The sequence below is a fragment of the Triturus cristatus genome, chromosome 10 (assembly GCF_964204655.1).
Source record: "Triturus cristatus chromosome 10, aTriCri1.1, whole genome shotgun sequence".
In the NCBI taxonomy this organism is placed as follows: Eukaryota; Metazoa; Chordata; class Amphibia; order Caudata; family Salamandridae; genus Triturus; species Triturus cristatus.
The window spans coordinates 769221531-769236668 of record NC_140593.1 but is presented as its reverse complement, the minus strand read 5'-3'; the positions used below and the strand labels follow the sequence as shown (position 1 = coordinate 769236668).

General features: G+C 44.9%; 1 protein-coding gene across 1 annotated transcript in view; it reads left to right on the top strand.

The window, feature by feature from the left end:
• Window positions 1-15138, top strand: part of LOC146789984 (uncharacterized) — a 228233-nt gene that overhangs the window by 176162 nt on the left and 36933 nt on the right. Inside the window, exon 9 of the mRNA XM_085628305.1 lies at window positions 4762-4837. Within this exon, the coding sequence (XP_085484431.1) occupies window positions 4762-4837 (76 nt within the window). The remainder of the gene's footprint in view (window positions 1-4761; window positions 4838-15138) is intronic.

Below are 15138 nucleotides of genomic sequence, written 5' to 3'. Positions count from 1 at the left end.
TATGAGAGGGACCGCGAAAGGTAGGGGGGGGGGAAATTGTGGTGTTGCAATAGACCGGAAAATGCAGCTGGAAAATGTCCAGGGCATCATAAACCCCGCCATCAAGCGCATAACATGCAGAGGAAGGAGACTAATAGGGATAAAAAAAATCTAGCTGGGGGTGGAAAGACCGATGGGGGGGAATGCTGTACCTTGAGAGGTTGGAGGGGGAAGATGCCCTGAGAGAGGTTAGGGTAAAAGGGAAGGAGCTTGGTCTGTTATGTAAGAACCAGGTAAAAAGGAACACATACACTTCCATAGAGTGCTACATTAAAAAATGAAAAACCCGAAATTGTCTCCTTTAGACCCTTTTCTTAACTTTTTCTTGTGTTTAGCGTCATTGATCATTTTATGCGATGTCCCTCCTTGAATGACATCAGGCGTGCGCCCTCAGAAGTCCCTCAGCGTGATCTTGATCTTCACCTTCTTCCATCATTTGGAATTGAAACGCAGCTGGGAGACCTGGATCCGAAGAAAGGAAAAAACAAAGAGCTTTTCCTGAAATGGTCGAGGAATCAACCCAAATTTTTTTTTTTTTTTTTTTGTTTAAATTTCTTTTATTGGTTTTGCAAAAAAAGGAAACGGATGAGCCAATGTGCTCAACAATCCTCAGGTTCAACAATCATCGAAGTTGTTTTTTTTAACCTAATTAGCAATGGGTGTTGAAGAGCCACATTTAGTTCTTTTCCCCAACTGGCATGTGTGCAGTTCTTGTCTCCCAGAAGATCACTAAGTTCGAGGGGTGTTCAAGTTGCAGCCAAAGGCAAGAGTAGTAGATGTGGGTGGGCACATTATACCTTGACACAGTCGGAGCACAAACTGGAGTTGCTCAAAGATCTGGGCTTGTTACCCGTCGAGGATAACCCAGAAGAGACTAAACTGGTACAAGACGAAGGCTCAAATGCTGAAGAAATTATTGGGTTGGAGAGAGCACATCAGAGAGGATGCTAAAGGAAGTAGACACTAAAACACCGGGTAATACACCAAGGGTGCAGTGAGGCCAAGCCAAAATCATCAAACTCGAAGCATGCGAAGACTGGTTTGTCACTGAGAACATCGGCGATTTAAAAGATGCAAAAGTGTTAAGGGCCCCGCAGGTCAAGACCAAAAGATAGCATAGGCGGCAGACCCTCTTAACCAGCCTTGGCTATAAAAGGGAAGTTTCAAGAAATCCTGCAAATCCCAATGTCGGCCTAAATGCCCTCCATTCCGACTGAAAGAAACTGCACCAAGAGGCCATTGTGGGTAGGAGGAAGTATGTCAACGACTCCTTGACAAATTTCAGAATTCCCTGTAAATCATGTAAGGAAAAGACGACAAGTGAACAAAGCACCACTTAACTGGAGCCTCGAACTTCACCAGAGCCTCTGGAAGAGGCAAAGCCGGAATTTATTGAGTGGAAAGAGGAAGCAGGAGTTGGACAAATTAAGTAGGAATCCTTCCGGGGAGGAGAAGCTACAAAACAGTGACAAGATCTATAACCGATTCTCCCGTAGAGGGATGGAATACTACCCATCCAGACCTTCGCTCCGAAGTACATTGTGATATACAGCGCCTTAATAAAGAGGGCACCTAAAGGAAGAACAGACAAAATTGTGCTTTCTCTTGGGAACTCTTCTCTCGCAGGTAAAACAAACTAGGAAAGCAATTGGGTGGACATGGTGGGCAGATAAATGGAAAGATTGGCAGTGGCGCATTTCAAACTCTACTGCCCTGCTAATTAGGTACACCTACCAGCAGTGGGATGAAATAAAAGACCTGATGCAACGTTCAGTAAAGGAAGAGTGTAAAGACTGTAGTTTAGGAGGACTTAAATATAATCATGACATACATAAAATCCTCACTCAGTGCAGCAGGCATAGCCGGTAGGCAGATGTTTGCGGCCACCACTCTGAGAAGACCTGCCTAGTTCAGAGACTTAAAGTATAAACAGGAAGTGCAGGTCCCAATTCAAAAAGTTCTCCTTTTTGGGGTAACCACTGTACCTTGAGTGTTCACCAAATTTCTAGCAGTCGTAGCAGCTCACCTACGCAGACAAAATATCCACGTATCCCCTTACCAGGACAACCAGCTTTTCAAAGCCAGCACTCCTCATCAGTGCCAACAACACACTCACATGGCAATAAATCTTCTCCCTGTTTAGGGTTTACTATCAACATTCCCAAGTCTCACCTGCAACCATTATAAGTTCCACCAAGCAATCCTAAACACACAAATAGGATTAGCCCTCCCCAATCCACCAGAATTCAAAACTCAGGCAATAATGCCCAAGTTTCAAACAAACCAACACCTCACAGTGCAGATGGTCATGCGACTGCTAGGGATGATGGCTTCCTGCATTGCCATAGTTTCCCATGCAAGATTGCACATGCATCCGTTACAGGAATGTTGAGCTTGTTAGTGGTCATATTCACAGGATCAGTTGACAGATCTAATGTTGATAGACAGCCACACTCGCTGTTCTCTGCAATGATAGAAAAACAGCAATCTTTTGAAGGGGTGGCCTTTTCTCAACCCCGTTCCCCCACATCACTCTCACTGCAGATACATCACAGAGAGGATGGTGTTCTCACCCACAAGACCTCACAGTGCAGTGCCTATGGGATGCCAGGCACCAGTCTCTCCACATCAACTACCTGGATCTTCAAGCAGTTCACCTAGCATTGAAAGCATTCCTACCTCAACTGACTCATAAGGTTGTCCTAGTCCGGACAGACAATATGAAAGCTATGTAATACCTACAAAAACAAGGAGGAATATTGTCTCCACAACTTCCACAGCTGTCTCAGTCCATATGGCACTGCACTCTCTATCAGTAGGTTCTCCAGAGCTGGGGAAGGGAGCTCTCAATGTGTCAAGGGCAGTGTCCAGGGTCATAGTGGACCCTCCGTGAGATAGCCTGGGCTGATGAAGAAAATCCAGAGTTACCTAGAACTTGGGTGAGCAGGGTCGGGGATATACAGGGGGTGACGCAGCGATGGGGCTGGGGTTGAGAGGCTGTGCATAGGCTTTTACTTTTTTCCCAGGTTGCGGGATAGCAGATGGAGGTGAGCAGGCCCGGTTCTGAGATTGGGATGAAATCTTGCTGAAAAATTCACTGGTCCGCGCTTGTGAAGGTTGGCCTCTGGGTAAAGATGTATCTCGCTGCTGCTGTTGGGGCTCCCCGGGCAGATCCAGTATGATGTCGGAGAGTGGTACCTTCTCTCCAGAGAAGTTTCCTTGCTTGATAGCAGCTTGGCCTTGTATGCACCGTCTGGCTTTTTTTTCCCAATACATTTGAGGGGATGTTGAGGATTTCTGCTTGGCCGCTTGCAATATGCAGTTGGCTGTGACTAACGTGACACCTTCTTGATGATCCCCTGCGTAGCCTAATGGCTTGGACCGCTTCACAGGTGCAGGTACAGGATCTGTGAACACCCTTGGCAGAGCTCTCAAATGCCCGCAAATGACCTGGCCACTAACAGTTCATAGATGTACCGATAAAACAGGGCATCAAGCATAGAGCACCGAGAGAATGGAAGTATTGGAGGTATGTTTTATGGAGGATTGGGACTGAGGTTGGGCGCACTGAGGTTACTAACAGTCATCCTCGCAGCACATAGCCCTCCTGTGTTGCTCTGGCGGTAGGAGAGGTAGGAGTAGGTGTGTGCAGACCCCCCCCCCCCCCCCCCGAAGAAAAGATGAGAACTGTGAATATAGACAGAGCGGGTGTAGGCACAGTAGTGTAGGTGGGGTCGGGGCAGCCCACACCGTTTGTGCCAGCCGCATTGACCTAGTGCTGCCCACTTCCGTGCGAACAGGAGTAAGCCGCAGCACTAGCCTCATCGCCCCCTATGCTCCCCTACTGGCCCCCCGGCACAACCGCGACTGCTCACTTGCCTATCCTACCGTGCGCCACTCGCAGCTTCGCTCAGCTTGCTCCCACCACGAGGTGAGCACCATCACTTCTGCTGTTGACTCCTCCTTTCCGACTCCTGTTAACACCCAGGAGAGACAGGCCCAGCTCCTCTGTCCTTTGCCATAGCTGGCTTTCTGAGTAAGGCTGTTAGCCTGAGATCATCGTGCCCAGATTTAATTTTCCTAATAATATCAAGCATTGTTTAATACAGCCTTCTATACCGGCTATTAAAGGCTCGCTTCAGCGTTAAAGGTCCGAGCCGAAGGCGAGGTACTTTAACAAGGGAGCGGGACTTTAAAAACCGGTATAGCTCAGCTATGAAGGGCTATAAGGCTATTATAACATTCTTCCACTAGAGGGCAGAATGTTCTAACAAATTAAACAAAGGCCTCTTGGAGCTAGAGGGGTTTTAAATCCCCTCGGGCTCCGAGAGGCCTTTGTTCAAACAACATTGGAATGTTGCTTCAATGGAGTGCTCCAAATTCCAATGTTCTAATTATGAATACATTTTACTTTGTATTTTATAATGTCATTATTTTGTATGTTTTTATGTTTGTGTTGTCTTAACTGAAATAAACTGATGGAGTTAAGTAACTTTTCGTTTTAACACTAGGTGAAAAGAATTTGATTCATCTCTCTACATGATGGATGATGTAATGATGGATGGCATTGCTATTTATTTTTTGTTTTAGCCAGACCTGCAGATATTTATTCCAAGTAATCATTGTTAACATTTAAATGTGTATTCATTTTTCTTTCATTTACCTGTATTCGTGGTTCAAGAAGCAGAAATGTTATTGTTCTTTAACATTTAATTCCTGCAGGTTTCAAATGAAGAAATAAAGAAAGGTTCTGGAGTAGTGATTGACCTCACTGAAGAAGAGTCAAGCTCCAAGAGAGGTGACCAACTTCAAATAATGTAGTTCAAATGAGTTATTTTGCATCCTGTATCCTTCAAATATGTAATTTGTTTAGAATGTGTTCTTTTCTGGCAGAGACAGAAAGCACCCATGGTGCTCGTGCACAAATCAATTAGCCATGTTCTTATTTTTCAATCCATTGTAGTAAATTACTCCATATCAGCATCTGAAATATATATTTATTTTAACCCTCGTTTCATTTTGTCATCTTTCTACATTTGTTTAAACAAATGTAATTTTTAAGTTTTATAAGCATTTGATTTCATGTGTACTAAGCACCTTGCCTTTGCTGTTGGCTAAAAAAAAAACCTGAACTAGCTAAATATTCTTTTCAGTGCATTTGCCTTGCTCATTTAGTCATTTTCCAGCATTTATCATTTATAGATTCACATGCTTGCATCTGTCCCCTACCTCAAGCTGCAAATCTTCAGAAAGTTGACCCAACAATAAACTGTATTAACCTGCCCGTAGGCAAAAGAATATGGTTTGTCTAGCAGTAGGTTCACCTACTTTGAAACGCTCCAAATTGTGGCCAGGGGGGTGAATGTGCTAAGCACTCCACTCCACCTAGGATTCTACCAAGGTTTAGATTTTTTTCATGCCTGGAGTTTAAGCGAGTCTCCAGGCAGAACTGTATACTCGCTCTATTCTGTGTTTTACCTTGGAAAACGTTCTTAGTTATTTTAGTCCAGGTGCACTATGTAGAAAATTGTTTGACTTCCCACCCCCTGGACCAGGACAGATGTTTTGAGTCAACCCCTTCGAGAAAACAGTGTCTTTACAAGTTCTACCCAACATGTGGCTAGGAAAATATTTGCACATTTTCCCCACCAGGAGTGCCTTCACCACCTGTAGTCTAAGCATAAAGATGTACATATAGACACTTTATAAGACTATCCCTTCAAATGGTGTGCACAGAGTCCAGTGGATCCCCGAACGTAGGCAGAGGCTAAAGTAGATAATACCTTATTCTCTATTTGTGGAAGAGTGGGCGAGCAGTAAGTCTTTATCAGAGGGTAGTGTTAAGCATTTTTTGTACATACTCGGGCAAGAAATGATTTCACACACTCAAACTGAGCTGTGTCCAATTTGTTTTGTGTAAAAATATTTAGTTGTATTTTATTTCTACAACCATGCCAGGCCTGGTACAGGTCAATGTAATAGTATTTTGCAAGAATAATGCAGTTAAATACAGTTTGAATGCAATTGGATCAATTACAGGTAAGTTACTGGTTCATAAAACAGTTGGAATTACTTTTCAGTTACTATTGTGATTACGTTATTAGTTACTTTTCAGATTACTTTTCAAGTTACTTGTTTTACTCCATGTGATATGCCTAGATATCACACTGGGACATTTCCTAGATAAAAGGTGAGCATATCCGGTTTTGTAAGTATACCTTTTTTAAAGGTTTTATATTTTTTTCCCACTCCGCACTTAAAAAATGTTTCACAGTAAAGCAGTTAATGCAATCCTATGGAAGGAAATTAAGTTATTGGTTTACAGGTAAGTACTTAGTTTTGGGAGTTGGTTTTCTGGGGTTAGAACAAGGGTTCCCCAGGGTCTCAGAATGCACTCAAAGCACCCTCAGAGGCACTAGCGCAGCCGGGTGCAGAGTGCGGAGGCCCAATGTTAGCCAATAGGGGATAGGGGGCCTCCGGTTGGTGGCTGCTCATGAGCAGGTCACTTGAATGTGGGAGCAAAGCTCCTAGGGTTTAGCTCAGGGCAAAGGGGTTTCAAGTTAACACACAAAGTGCACCCTCAGTGAAAGGTGCAGGGTGCTGTTTTGGCACTGGGTGCCCTGTTCTCGATGCGAATTGCCAGTTTTGGGTTTTAGCTGCAGGCTTAGTCCAGGAAGTCTTCCGGGAGGAACCAACAGCTGGGCAAGTAAGTTGGAGAGCTCGGGACATAGGTGTACCTCCGGTCCTCTTCTCCAGAGCGCAGGGCGGCTGGATGCAGGGGTGCCTTTTGAGGTCGTATTTCCCCTTACAGGGTCACTCGCGCTTGGGGGGGGTCTTTGGGCAGAGGCTGAAGGCGACGGGGAGTCCTGGAGGGATCCACCCATGGTGGACTCGGACTTGGAGCGCTGGAGGACCTCGCTAGGACTGGTAGGCCACTCGTTGGCGTAGGGTGCAGTGGAGGTTTCTGGTGTTGATTTCTTTGTCCTCAGCAGGCTGGGAGTATTTCTTTGGTGATTCTTTTGACGAATTGCTGTTCACAGGAGATCCGGTCTTTTTTGAAGGCCGTCAGTCCTCCCAGGGGTTCTGAAGGTTGCTGGCTGAAGGACAAGGAGATTTGTTGCACAGGATCTCTGGAATCTGCGGACGGGCCGGTAGGCCTGGGGCCAAGTCAGCTCTTCTCTGCAGTCTCCTCTGCTGAACGTCTTTCTTTGTAGGTGGCTGGAATCTCCCTTCTGAGTTCAGGACTGCCCCCTAAATACTCTATTTAGGGGGCATTTTAGGGGTCTTGAGGTCAGTAGCCCACTGGCTACTGACCTTAGGGTCACTACACCCTTGTGCTCACCCCATCCATGGGAGTGGGCATAATCCCCAACACTGACTGGAGAGTGCCTGCCATCTGCAAAATGGCGGGCACTGAAGAGTGGGCTTTACCTCGCCTCTCCCAACTGAGGGATGGGGTTGGCAGAGGTGGGCACACCTTCTGGGCTGCTCTAATTTTTCCCGCCTGTCTTCCCACCGAAAAGGAGGGGAGACGAGAGGGGGACCTGCTCCTGATAGCAGGAGAGGATGGGGGTCGCGTTACACTGGCGGCAAGGCCTTTGAAACGCCCCTGCCACAGATCGCTCTTCCTGACCGGGGGGAGGGGGCATGACTACCTTCGCTCAGGATTAATTGATCTGAATAACATCAATGAAAGAACACAATTCACTTTTTGAGGTACAAGAACATCGTATCAACTTTTTAGATGTAGAAATCATCAAAACTGAGCACAGCTTTGAAACAAATCTACAAGGGGAAAAAAACAGACCGAAACACACCACTACAACGCCATTTACCTTTTTCACAAATGCTCAGAGTTAAAAGAATAGTGTCCAATCCTCAAACCGGTACAACACACATTGGAGAGATGGAACGAAGGTTCGCACATCGAGGTTACCCCAAGTCAGTTTTGGATCAAGCCAAGCTTCGATGTTAAAATAAGACTTGCAGGGAATTGCTCTAGAAAAATACCAAAAAAGAACATAACCGCATGGTTATAGTATCCAAATTTTCAAATATGAGTAGAGCTTTCAAACGCATTATTAAACACTGGTCGATTCTTACATTCGAACCTGATTTCAAACAGTTGTTCACTGAAGCTCCAATATTTGCGTACTAAAGAGGCCAACACTTGGGGGAAATGCTCAAAGATACCACTACGAATGTACGACCTGTATACAAGGGGACAATACCATGTTATAATTGTAACAACTGCAATAACATAATACAGGGCTCCAGCATTGCACACCCATGTAAAGGCAACAACATCAAGCTAAACGTGACAGCCACATGTGACACCATGAGTGTCATCTGTATGTTGAAATGTCCATGTGGAGAAATATACGTGGGCAAGACGGAGCGAAAAATAAACACCAGTATAAACGAACACAAAAGTATACGCACCAAAAATTTTAAATCCGTTGTCACCAGCCATTTCACTGAATACAATCATAACGTAAGATCGAGGGATGAGACAAAGCATTTATTGAAAAGAGAAAACTTCTGGATTAAATACCTCAAGGCCTCAACCTCACGGGATGAATGACCGAATAGACTTCCTGTGCTACATATAACCGCTTCTTGATTGGTCATTTGAAATCTTTGATGTTTGTACTTTGATTTTTATGTTTACCTTCTTATTTGTTGAGTTTGTGCTTGCATTATGCCAGATCTAAATGTACACTTAGCATCTTTCAGCTATTGACAAACTGCGTTTTTTAACACGCTCTCCTGGTACAGAGAGCTTACATTGTTTAGGGTCATACCTACAGCTCATTGCCGACCATGCCATAGCAGTTCTCTCATAGGCTCAATAGCGTATTAACATGTTTTAAAATGGCTGCCATATTCACCAAACAGCGTTTTAGTCCCACATCGAGTACCATCACACAGCACGCTCATTAGCACCCCTTTTTTCCCGCAAGTTGTTCTCGTCGAGGAGACTCCATGCCGAGAACACCTTCGATTTAAACATTAGTAAGTGACCGTTTTGGGTGTTACAGCATTTACTCATTTAACCACGCTTTCTTCAGCTATGCACCCCGCACTTAACTTCTTTGGGCATTTCGGCCATTGATTAAGAGTGTTTCACTCATAATTTTCTTGTTAAACCATCCACAAATGCACGGGTACCGTTGGTTTACTAATAAGGTTTCTTTTGGTCTTAAAAAAACAACTGTTTAACTGCACTTAACGTGTGATCGCGACGAACATAAAACTTGATCATTTCACCCCTCACGTTTGCGAGCATGAGCGAGGTTAACTAGTTTCCTGCACGGAATTTTTTGATCCCAGAGATTTACCATCACTACAAATCAGCACGGTTAACATTACCAACATAGCTTCTCATCTGTGGCTTATAAAAGGAACATGTTGATTGTTGAATTCTTCACGAACCAAACAGCCTTCGCTGGTTTATGTAGAACACCAAGATAGCATCACGGCACTCTTTCCCCCCCCCCCTTCCTTTTAATAAACAGCATCTTGCACATAAAATTCCGGAAGGTTTCCTCATTGTATTTCACGTTTTTTTTATGTTGGAGTTGTTCCCTGATGAAGGGCAATTTGCCCGAAATGCATTGGAACTCCTACTGAACCAAAAACTTGTTTTGAAATGCATCATGGAAAATTCTGTGTGAATACATGGATTGAAGCATTTAAATTCATGCCTTGTGGACAATATAATAAATCCAACCAACTCATACAATTTGTGGATTAAAAATTTGTTTAACAAAAATTGTTTAACACAATAACCCCCAGCAGGGTGTAGATGGTGACCTGGAGGACGCACCCAACCTAAGGGTGCGCAACTATTGTATGATTATCCCAAGTTCCTAGACCGGAGAACGTTACCTCAGGAGCACACCAAAATAACACGAAACTAAGGAATCAATCTTTATGCAACCAAGGTTGTGCGCGAGCACGACATTTTTTTTTTATAATAATGGACTTGGACACTCTAGAGGTACAATGCTCATGCTCATGCAACTGTACCCTAACCAGGGGTATAGTGCACCCAGCTTGAGGTGTCTTATCCATACCTTAGGCAGTGGGTTGCAGGCATGGCACACAGAAATGTGTGCCATGTTGACTCTTCACTTTTCTCTGCACCAAAACACGCAGCCTGCAATGGCAGTGTATGTGTGTTAAGGTACAGGACCTCTAAGGTTGGGGCAAAAGGTGCTGCCTCCCTTAGAGACCTTCCCTGGTCACAGTACCCTTGGTACCTACCTCTGGCTCTTAAGAAGCTGAGGCAGTATTCTGCAAGTGTCGATGTCGATTTCTTTGTTGATAGCTACCTTGTCAGTTTTATGCCTGTCTTTTTCATCTCCATCTTGTGTGGCTATGGGTCCTTATATCCTTATCTGCAGTTGGGCAGCAGCAGTCTCCCATTGATGGCATCAGACTGACAACCTTGCCACTGCAGACTACGTCTTTCGCCCAACCAGCATTATTGGAAGTCGGCTACACAGTACATTGTCCAGGCAGTGCTTGATTCCTTAGCACACCTGTCAACTGTGGTCTAGCTTTTGGCCTGGTCGATGGGGCCCCACTTCAACAACTCATTTGGTGGTGAAAACCCCATCACCACATGATATTGTGTCCCTGAAAGTCCAATGAATTAGCTCTTAAGCCTTCTAACACACTTATGTATTGGTGCATGTGCCAGTTCAGATTCCTGGCATAGACTGAGAAGCAGAGAAGAGTGAATATGATGACGAATGATAATCACCAATGCCCCAGGTCAACTGTAGGGCTGCTATGTCTCGTACTGCAGTCCTGGTGATAGAGAGGCTCAAGAGCGGGATAATGGCCACCCCCCTCCTAGGGGTTGCTGGCCAAGGTTTCAAGCCCCTAGACAGCACTATTCAGATGACTACACTAGAGCCAGCCACAGGCTAGAACATTAACCCTCTGCCCCAGATAACACTATTAGGAAGGCTATTAAGTGACTGTGCTACAGCCCCAGACATTACTCTGCAGAGCCATCCATAGTTGAAGTTCCTCTGGAGTTCTTGGAATCTCTCCAGCACATGATGGAGACCTCTTACAGAAGGCTCCGAACACTACAGTCACTAATGCCAGCACCGCTGATTTTTCCTTTATCCCAGGAGCTACTAACTCCGCTGCTATAACCGCTGCAGCATGTTATTCTTATGCTTCAGCACATGGATATGGAGAAAGAATCGCTTGTTGAGGAAGGGAACACCGATATAGAGGATGGTAAGGTTCATGACTAAGCCAATGAAGAGAGGTGATGCTAAGTAGTACCTTCGAAAATGCTGCCTCAGGCAGATTCTTCACTTGACAACATAGTTTGTTTCCACTCGCTCTTGGAAACCGGTGCAGATGCTTTGACATGCCAATGACATCAGCTGAGAAGCACTGCTTCCCCTCTGATGTGAAGGCACATCATGGAAAGTGAGTTATTGTGCAGGATGTATTCACAAACCTGGAAATAATGCAGGGTCAACCATGCATACAGGAATTCCTCATACATCACCCAAGTTCAACTCCATAACTGTAGCAGCCTAGTTCAGTCCCTCCTTATAACCTGTTGATGCATATATACATAAAGACAATTAACTTGTTAGCAATCCTAGCTCACGACGTAAAATATGGCATAATATTTTTGTTCTTCTGGACCTGAAACCAGAACACTGGCATGCAAAAGCTATTGTGAAAAGGCAGCCATCGTCCCCACCACAGTCATAGACATGGTGATGGTTGCAACCATTCCCTGAATTTGGTAAGGCAGTAGTCCTGTGTAGGAAGGTATGGCAGAAAAGCACATGCTTTTTTTTTTTTTTTTTTTAAATAGTGGGAAAGGCTCTACAGTGTGTAAAGACAAGGTGCTGACATCACAGGCTCCTTGGGGGCATGTCTATACTAGTGAATATAGAATGACAGAGGGGAACAGTTCCTCTTAAAGGCCGAGGTGATAGAGTTCACTATCCGCCTGCTGTTAGTTGGTCTAGGGGGAGATCTGAATTTCAGTTCTTAATGCCCTCACACACCTGTTAGGGTGTCATGCTTCATCATTGGGCGCTCCTCGTCGGACCGGCGTTGCAATGTCCAACGGGCCTGGTGGCATCTTTAGTGGAGATCTTCTGATCTGAGAACGCTGTGTGTGAGAATGTGAAAGTCAGTGACTCCTAGTTAGTGTGGTGACTCAAAAGAGTAATTAAAATAGGCCCTGGCCCCTGGATTACTTTAATTGAGTTTCGTGGGGCTGGGACTAGGTAAAACCAGTGAGGCTACTGCAGTGATTCTATGTATCAGCTTTAGTTCACAGAGGTCAACATGTTTCGTGTCTTCACTGCTCCAAAGTTGAGCGACACTTCTTCAGGACCGTGGGTAGATCTATATATGTACCTCGGTTATTGTAATCGAGTAAATGGGATCTACCTCAAAGGAGAAAAAACCCTAATTCAGCATCTTTGTAGAAAGTCTCCGCCTAGATAGATGGAGACAAAAAGTAGAGAGGACAAACAAAAAAAGTAAACCGTCAACAGCTATGGGAGGTAACATAATCCACGTATTTCAAGTGGGGGACAAATTGCCTGACCTGTGGACCAAAGGTCCCTAGTCTCACTTATCAACTAGTTTGAAGGAGAAAATGATTAAAAACTTGATTAAAAACTTATGTGAACTAACGCAGGGGGAAAAAAGGTAAGAAAGTACTTTGAGGGTAGAGGTGCCACCCTTGCCTCATGTAGGCGTTATGGCCACTTAAGAGTGTCACACAAGGTCTTGCCTCAACAGAGTAGGAACGAAAGCTTCATAGGTGAAGGAGGAGCAACCCGACCACTGGAACGGGCCCACTGTAATAAAGAGGTTACAGAAGAATACAGATATCAACACAGCCACCACTCAAACGTGCCAATCCAGGGATACCAAGCAGATACGACATTGCACGCGAAATACATTTAGGGCGTGGAGAGTACTGCACCTGATCCATTAGCGTCAGGGGTGAGACTAACGGAGTCTGGCCAAGGCCCCCGTGCATCTAAACGCGTAAATGGTGAGTGGCATGTGAGGTTGTGCACCCGGTTAATAAACATAAAGAGGTGGGTAATCGAGGGACCCCAGATTAAGACGATAAAGGCAGCGTATTCCACTGGGAAGGCGTAGTCCGTAACTCGGACGTGCGTGCAGGGCCACCCGATTGAAGGTGGGAGCACAGGGAGTGGATAGCCAGACAAGGAGCATCGATAGTTATAAGGTGCCTAATGTGGTTAAAACGACGGACCTTATATTAAGGCTCTGCCCCTGAAAGGTACAGGGCCAGAGCGGAAATATCGTGAGGGGTTGCGTCAAGTACCAGGCCGGGTGTGCGGAGGTAGAACAATTAAAAATAACAAACTACCCGTATCAGGAGGGGACCATCCCGGTGTGGGAGATCGTTGCAACATACATACTCAGACCTAAAAATGACTAACTCACACCAGAAGGATAGTCCGGCTAAACAAGAGCGGGTAGGAGAGCCTGTGCTGTAACATGCAGCGTGGACTTACCCTAAAGATGTAGTGGGCTTGCCACTTCTGCAAACACGTCTTCTCCTCACCTGAATATTACTGCTACTGCAGAATACTCGTGTTCTTAAACCCGGAAGTGGTGGCGTAGTCGAGCAGTACTGTACGTGCGACCGCCATCTTGTCTCAAAAAGGGATCGCCTGACTTAGAAAAGATGACTGTGCGGGTGTAATCGGCAGGTGGTGGGCAATGGGGATGCCTAAAGTTATCAACCCACCAATCAGGCGGTATGGTGTGACACAGTTGGTGTATTACAGGGGGCAAGGCCAAGTCAACTAAAAACATGAATAAGACGGAGTCTAGAAATGACATGTGTAATGGTGACCTGAATGAAAAGGCCTCATACTGAGCGATCGCACAACGATTTGAAAGTGAAACAACACGGGTCCAAAGAGACCAACAGTAATAAATAGTTACTGATGGTGAATATATATATGGTCCTTAAAGGAGTGTAATGGTGTATTACGGGACTAAAAGGATGACTGTGGGATCAGTAAAGACAAAAACAGCTAGTTAGTCACTGAGGTACCCAATCATATATGGACATAAACTGAGGATGAATAGATAATACTAGGTATGTGTCTGAAATTGGGGTCAAGGTGTCAACAATGCCACTGTGTGTGCTCTGGGTAGATGTATGTTCTTAGTTTAGTAATGTTAGCGTTAGTTTATTTCTGTCCACGGGATGACGTAGTTTAGGCTCCTTTCTTGTGTGGACAGACGGAAAATCCATCTGTGTTCTGTTTCAAAAAGTTTCTTGCTGGACCACGTAGGATTGCTTTCGACCACAGTCCAATGTAGTTCGTTAGGTCCATGTGGATGCGAGAGGTAGTGTGCTCATTTTTGTGGTTGATTTTCCACACCGTATATTACCGCGGTGTTCCATGATCCTCTTTTTTACAGGGCGTGTGGTCATGCCTATGTATCTTAAATTGCATGGACATTTAATGAGGTGAACGCAGTTATTAGAATTACAGTTCGCGTGACTCTTTTGGGTCCAGACTTTACCTATTTCAAGGGTGAGTTCTTTGGTTGCCTTTGTGAGTTCACACACTCCACACTGACCACATGGATAGTGTCCTCGTACTGGTGTCGTTTCCCACAGGGTCCCTTAGTGATCATCTTGGTTGTCTTCGGACATGTGTGTATCAGAATATCACGTAGATTACTAGTACGCTTATTAGCAAACCTGGGTTTGGGTAAAGATAATTTTCCTGTGGTAAGGATCTTCCAGTTTTCTGATAATCTTCTGTATTGTATTTGATTCTGATGTGTAGGTGGTCACACATGTCAGAGTTTCTTCCGTTTTATTTTCTTTTGGTTCTAGAAGAGATTCTCGGTTGTTATGGAGTGCTCTTTTGTTAGATCTTTTAATGATAGTTAGGATAATTCCGTGCTCTGAGATTGTTGCTTAGGGCGTTTGCTTCCTTCTTATAGTCAGTAATCTTCTCGCAGTTCTTGCGGAGGCGCAGAAACTGCCCGAAGGGCAAGTTGTCCCTCAGGGCTTTAGGATGATGACTCCCA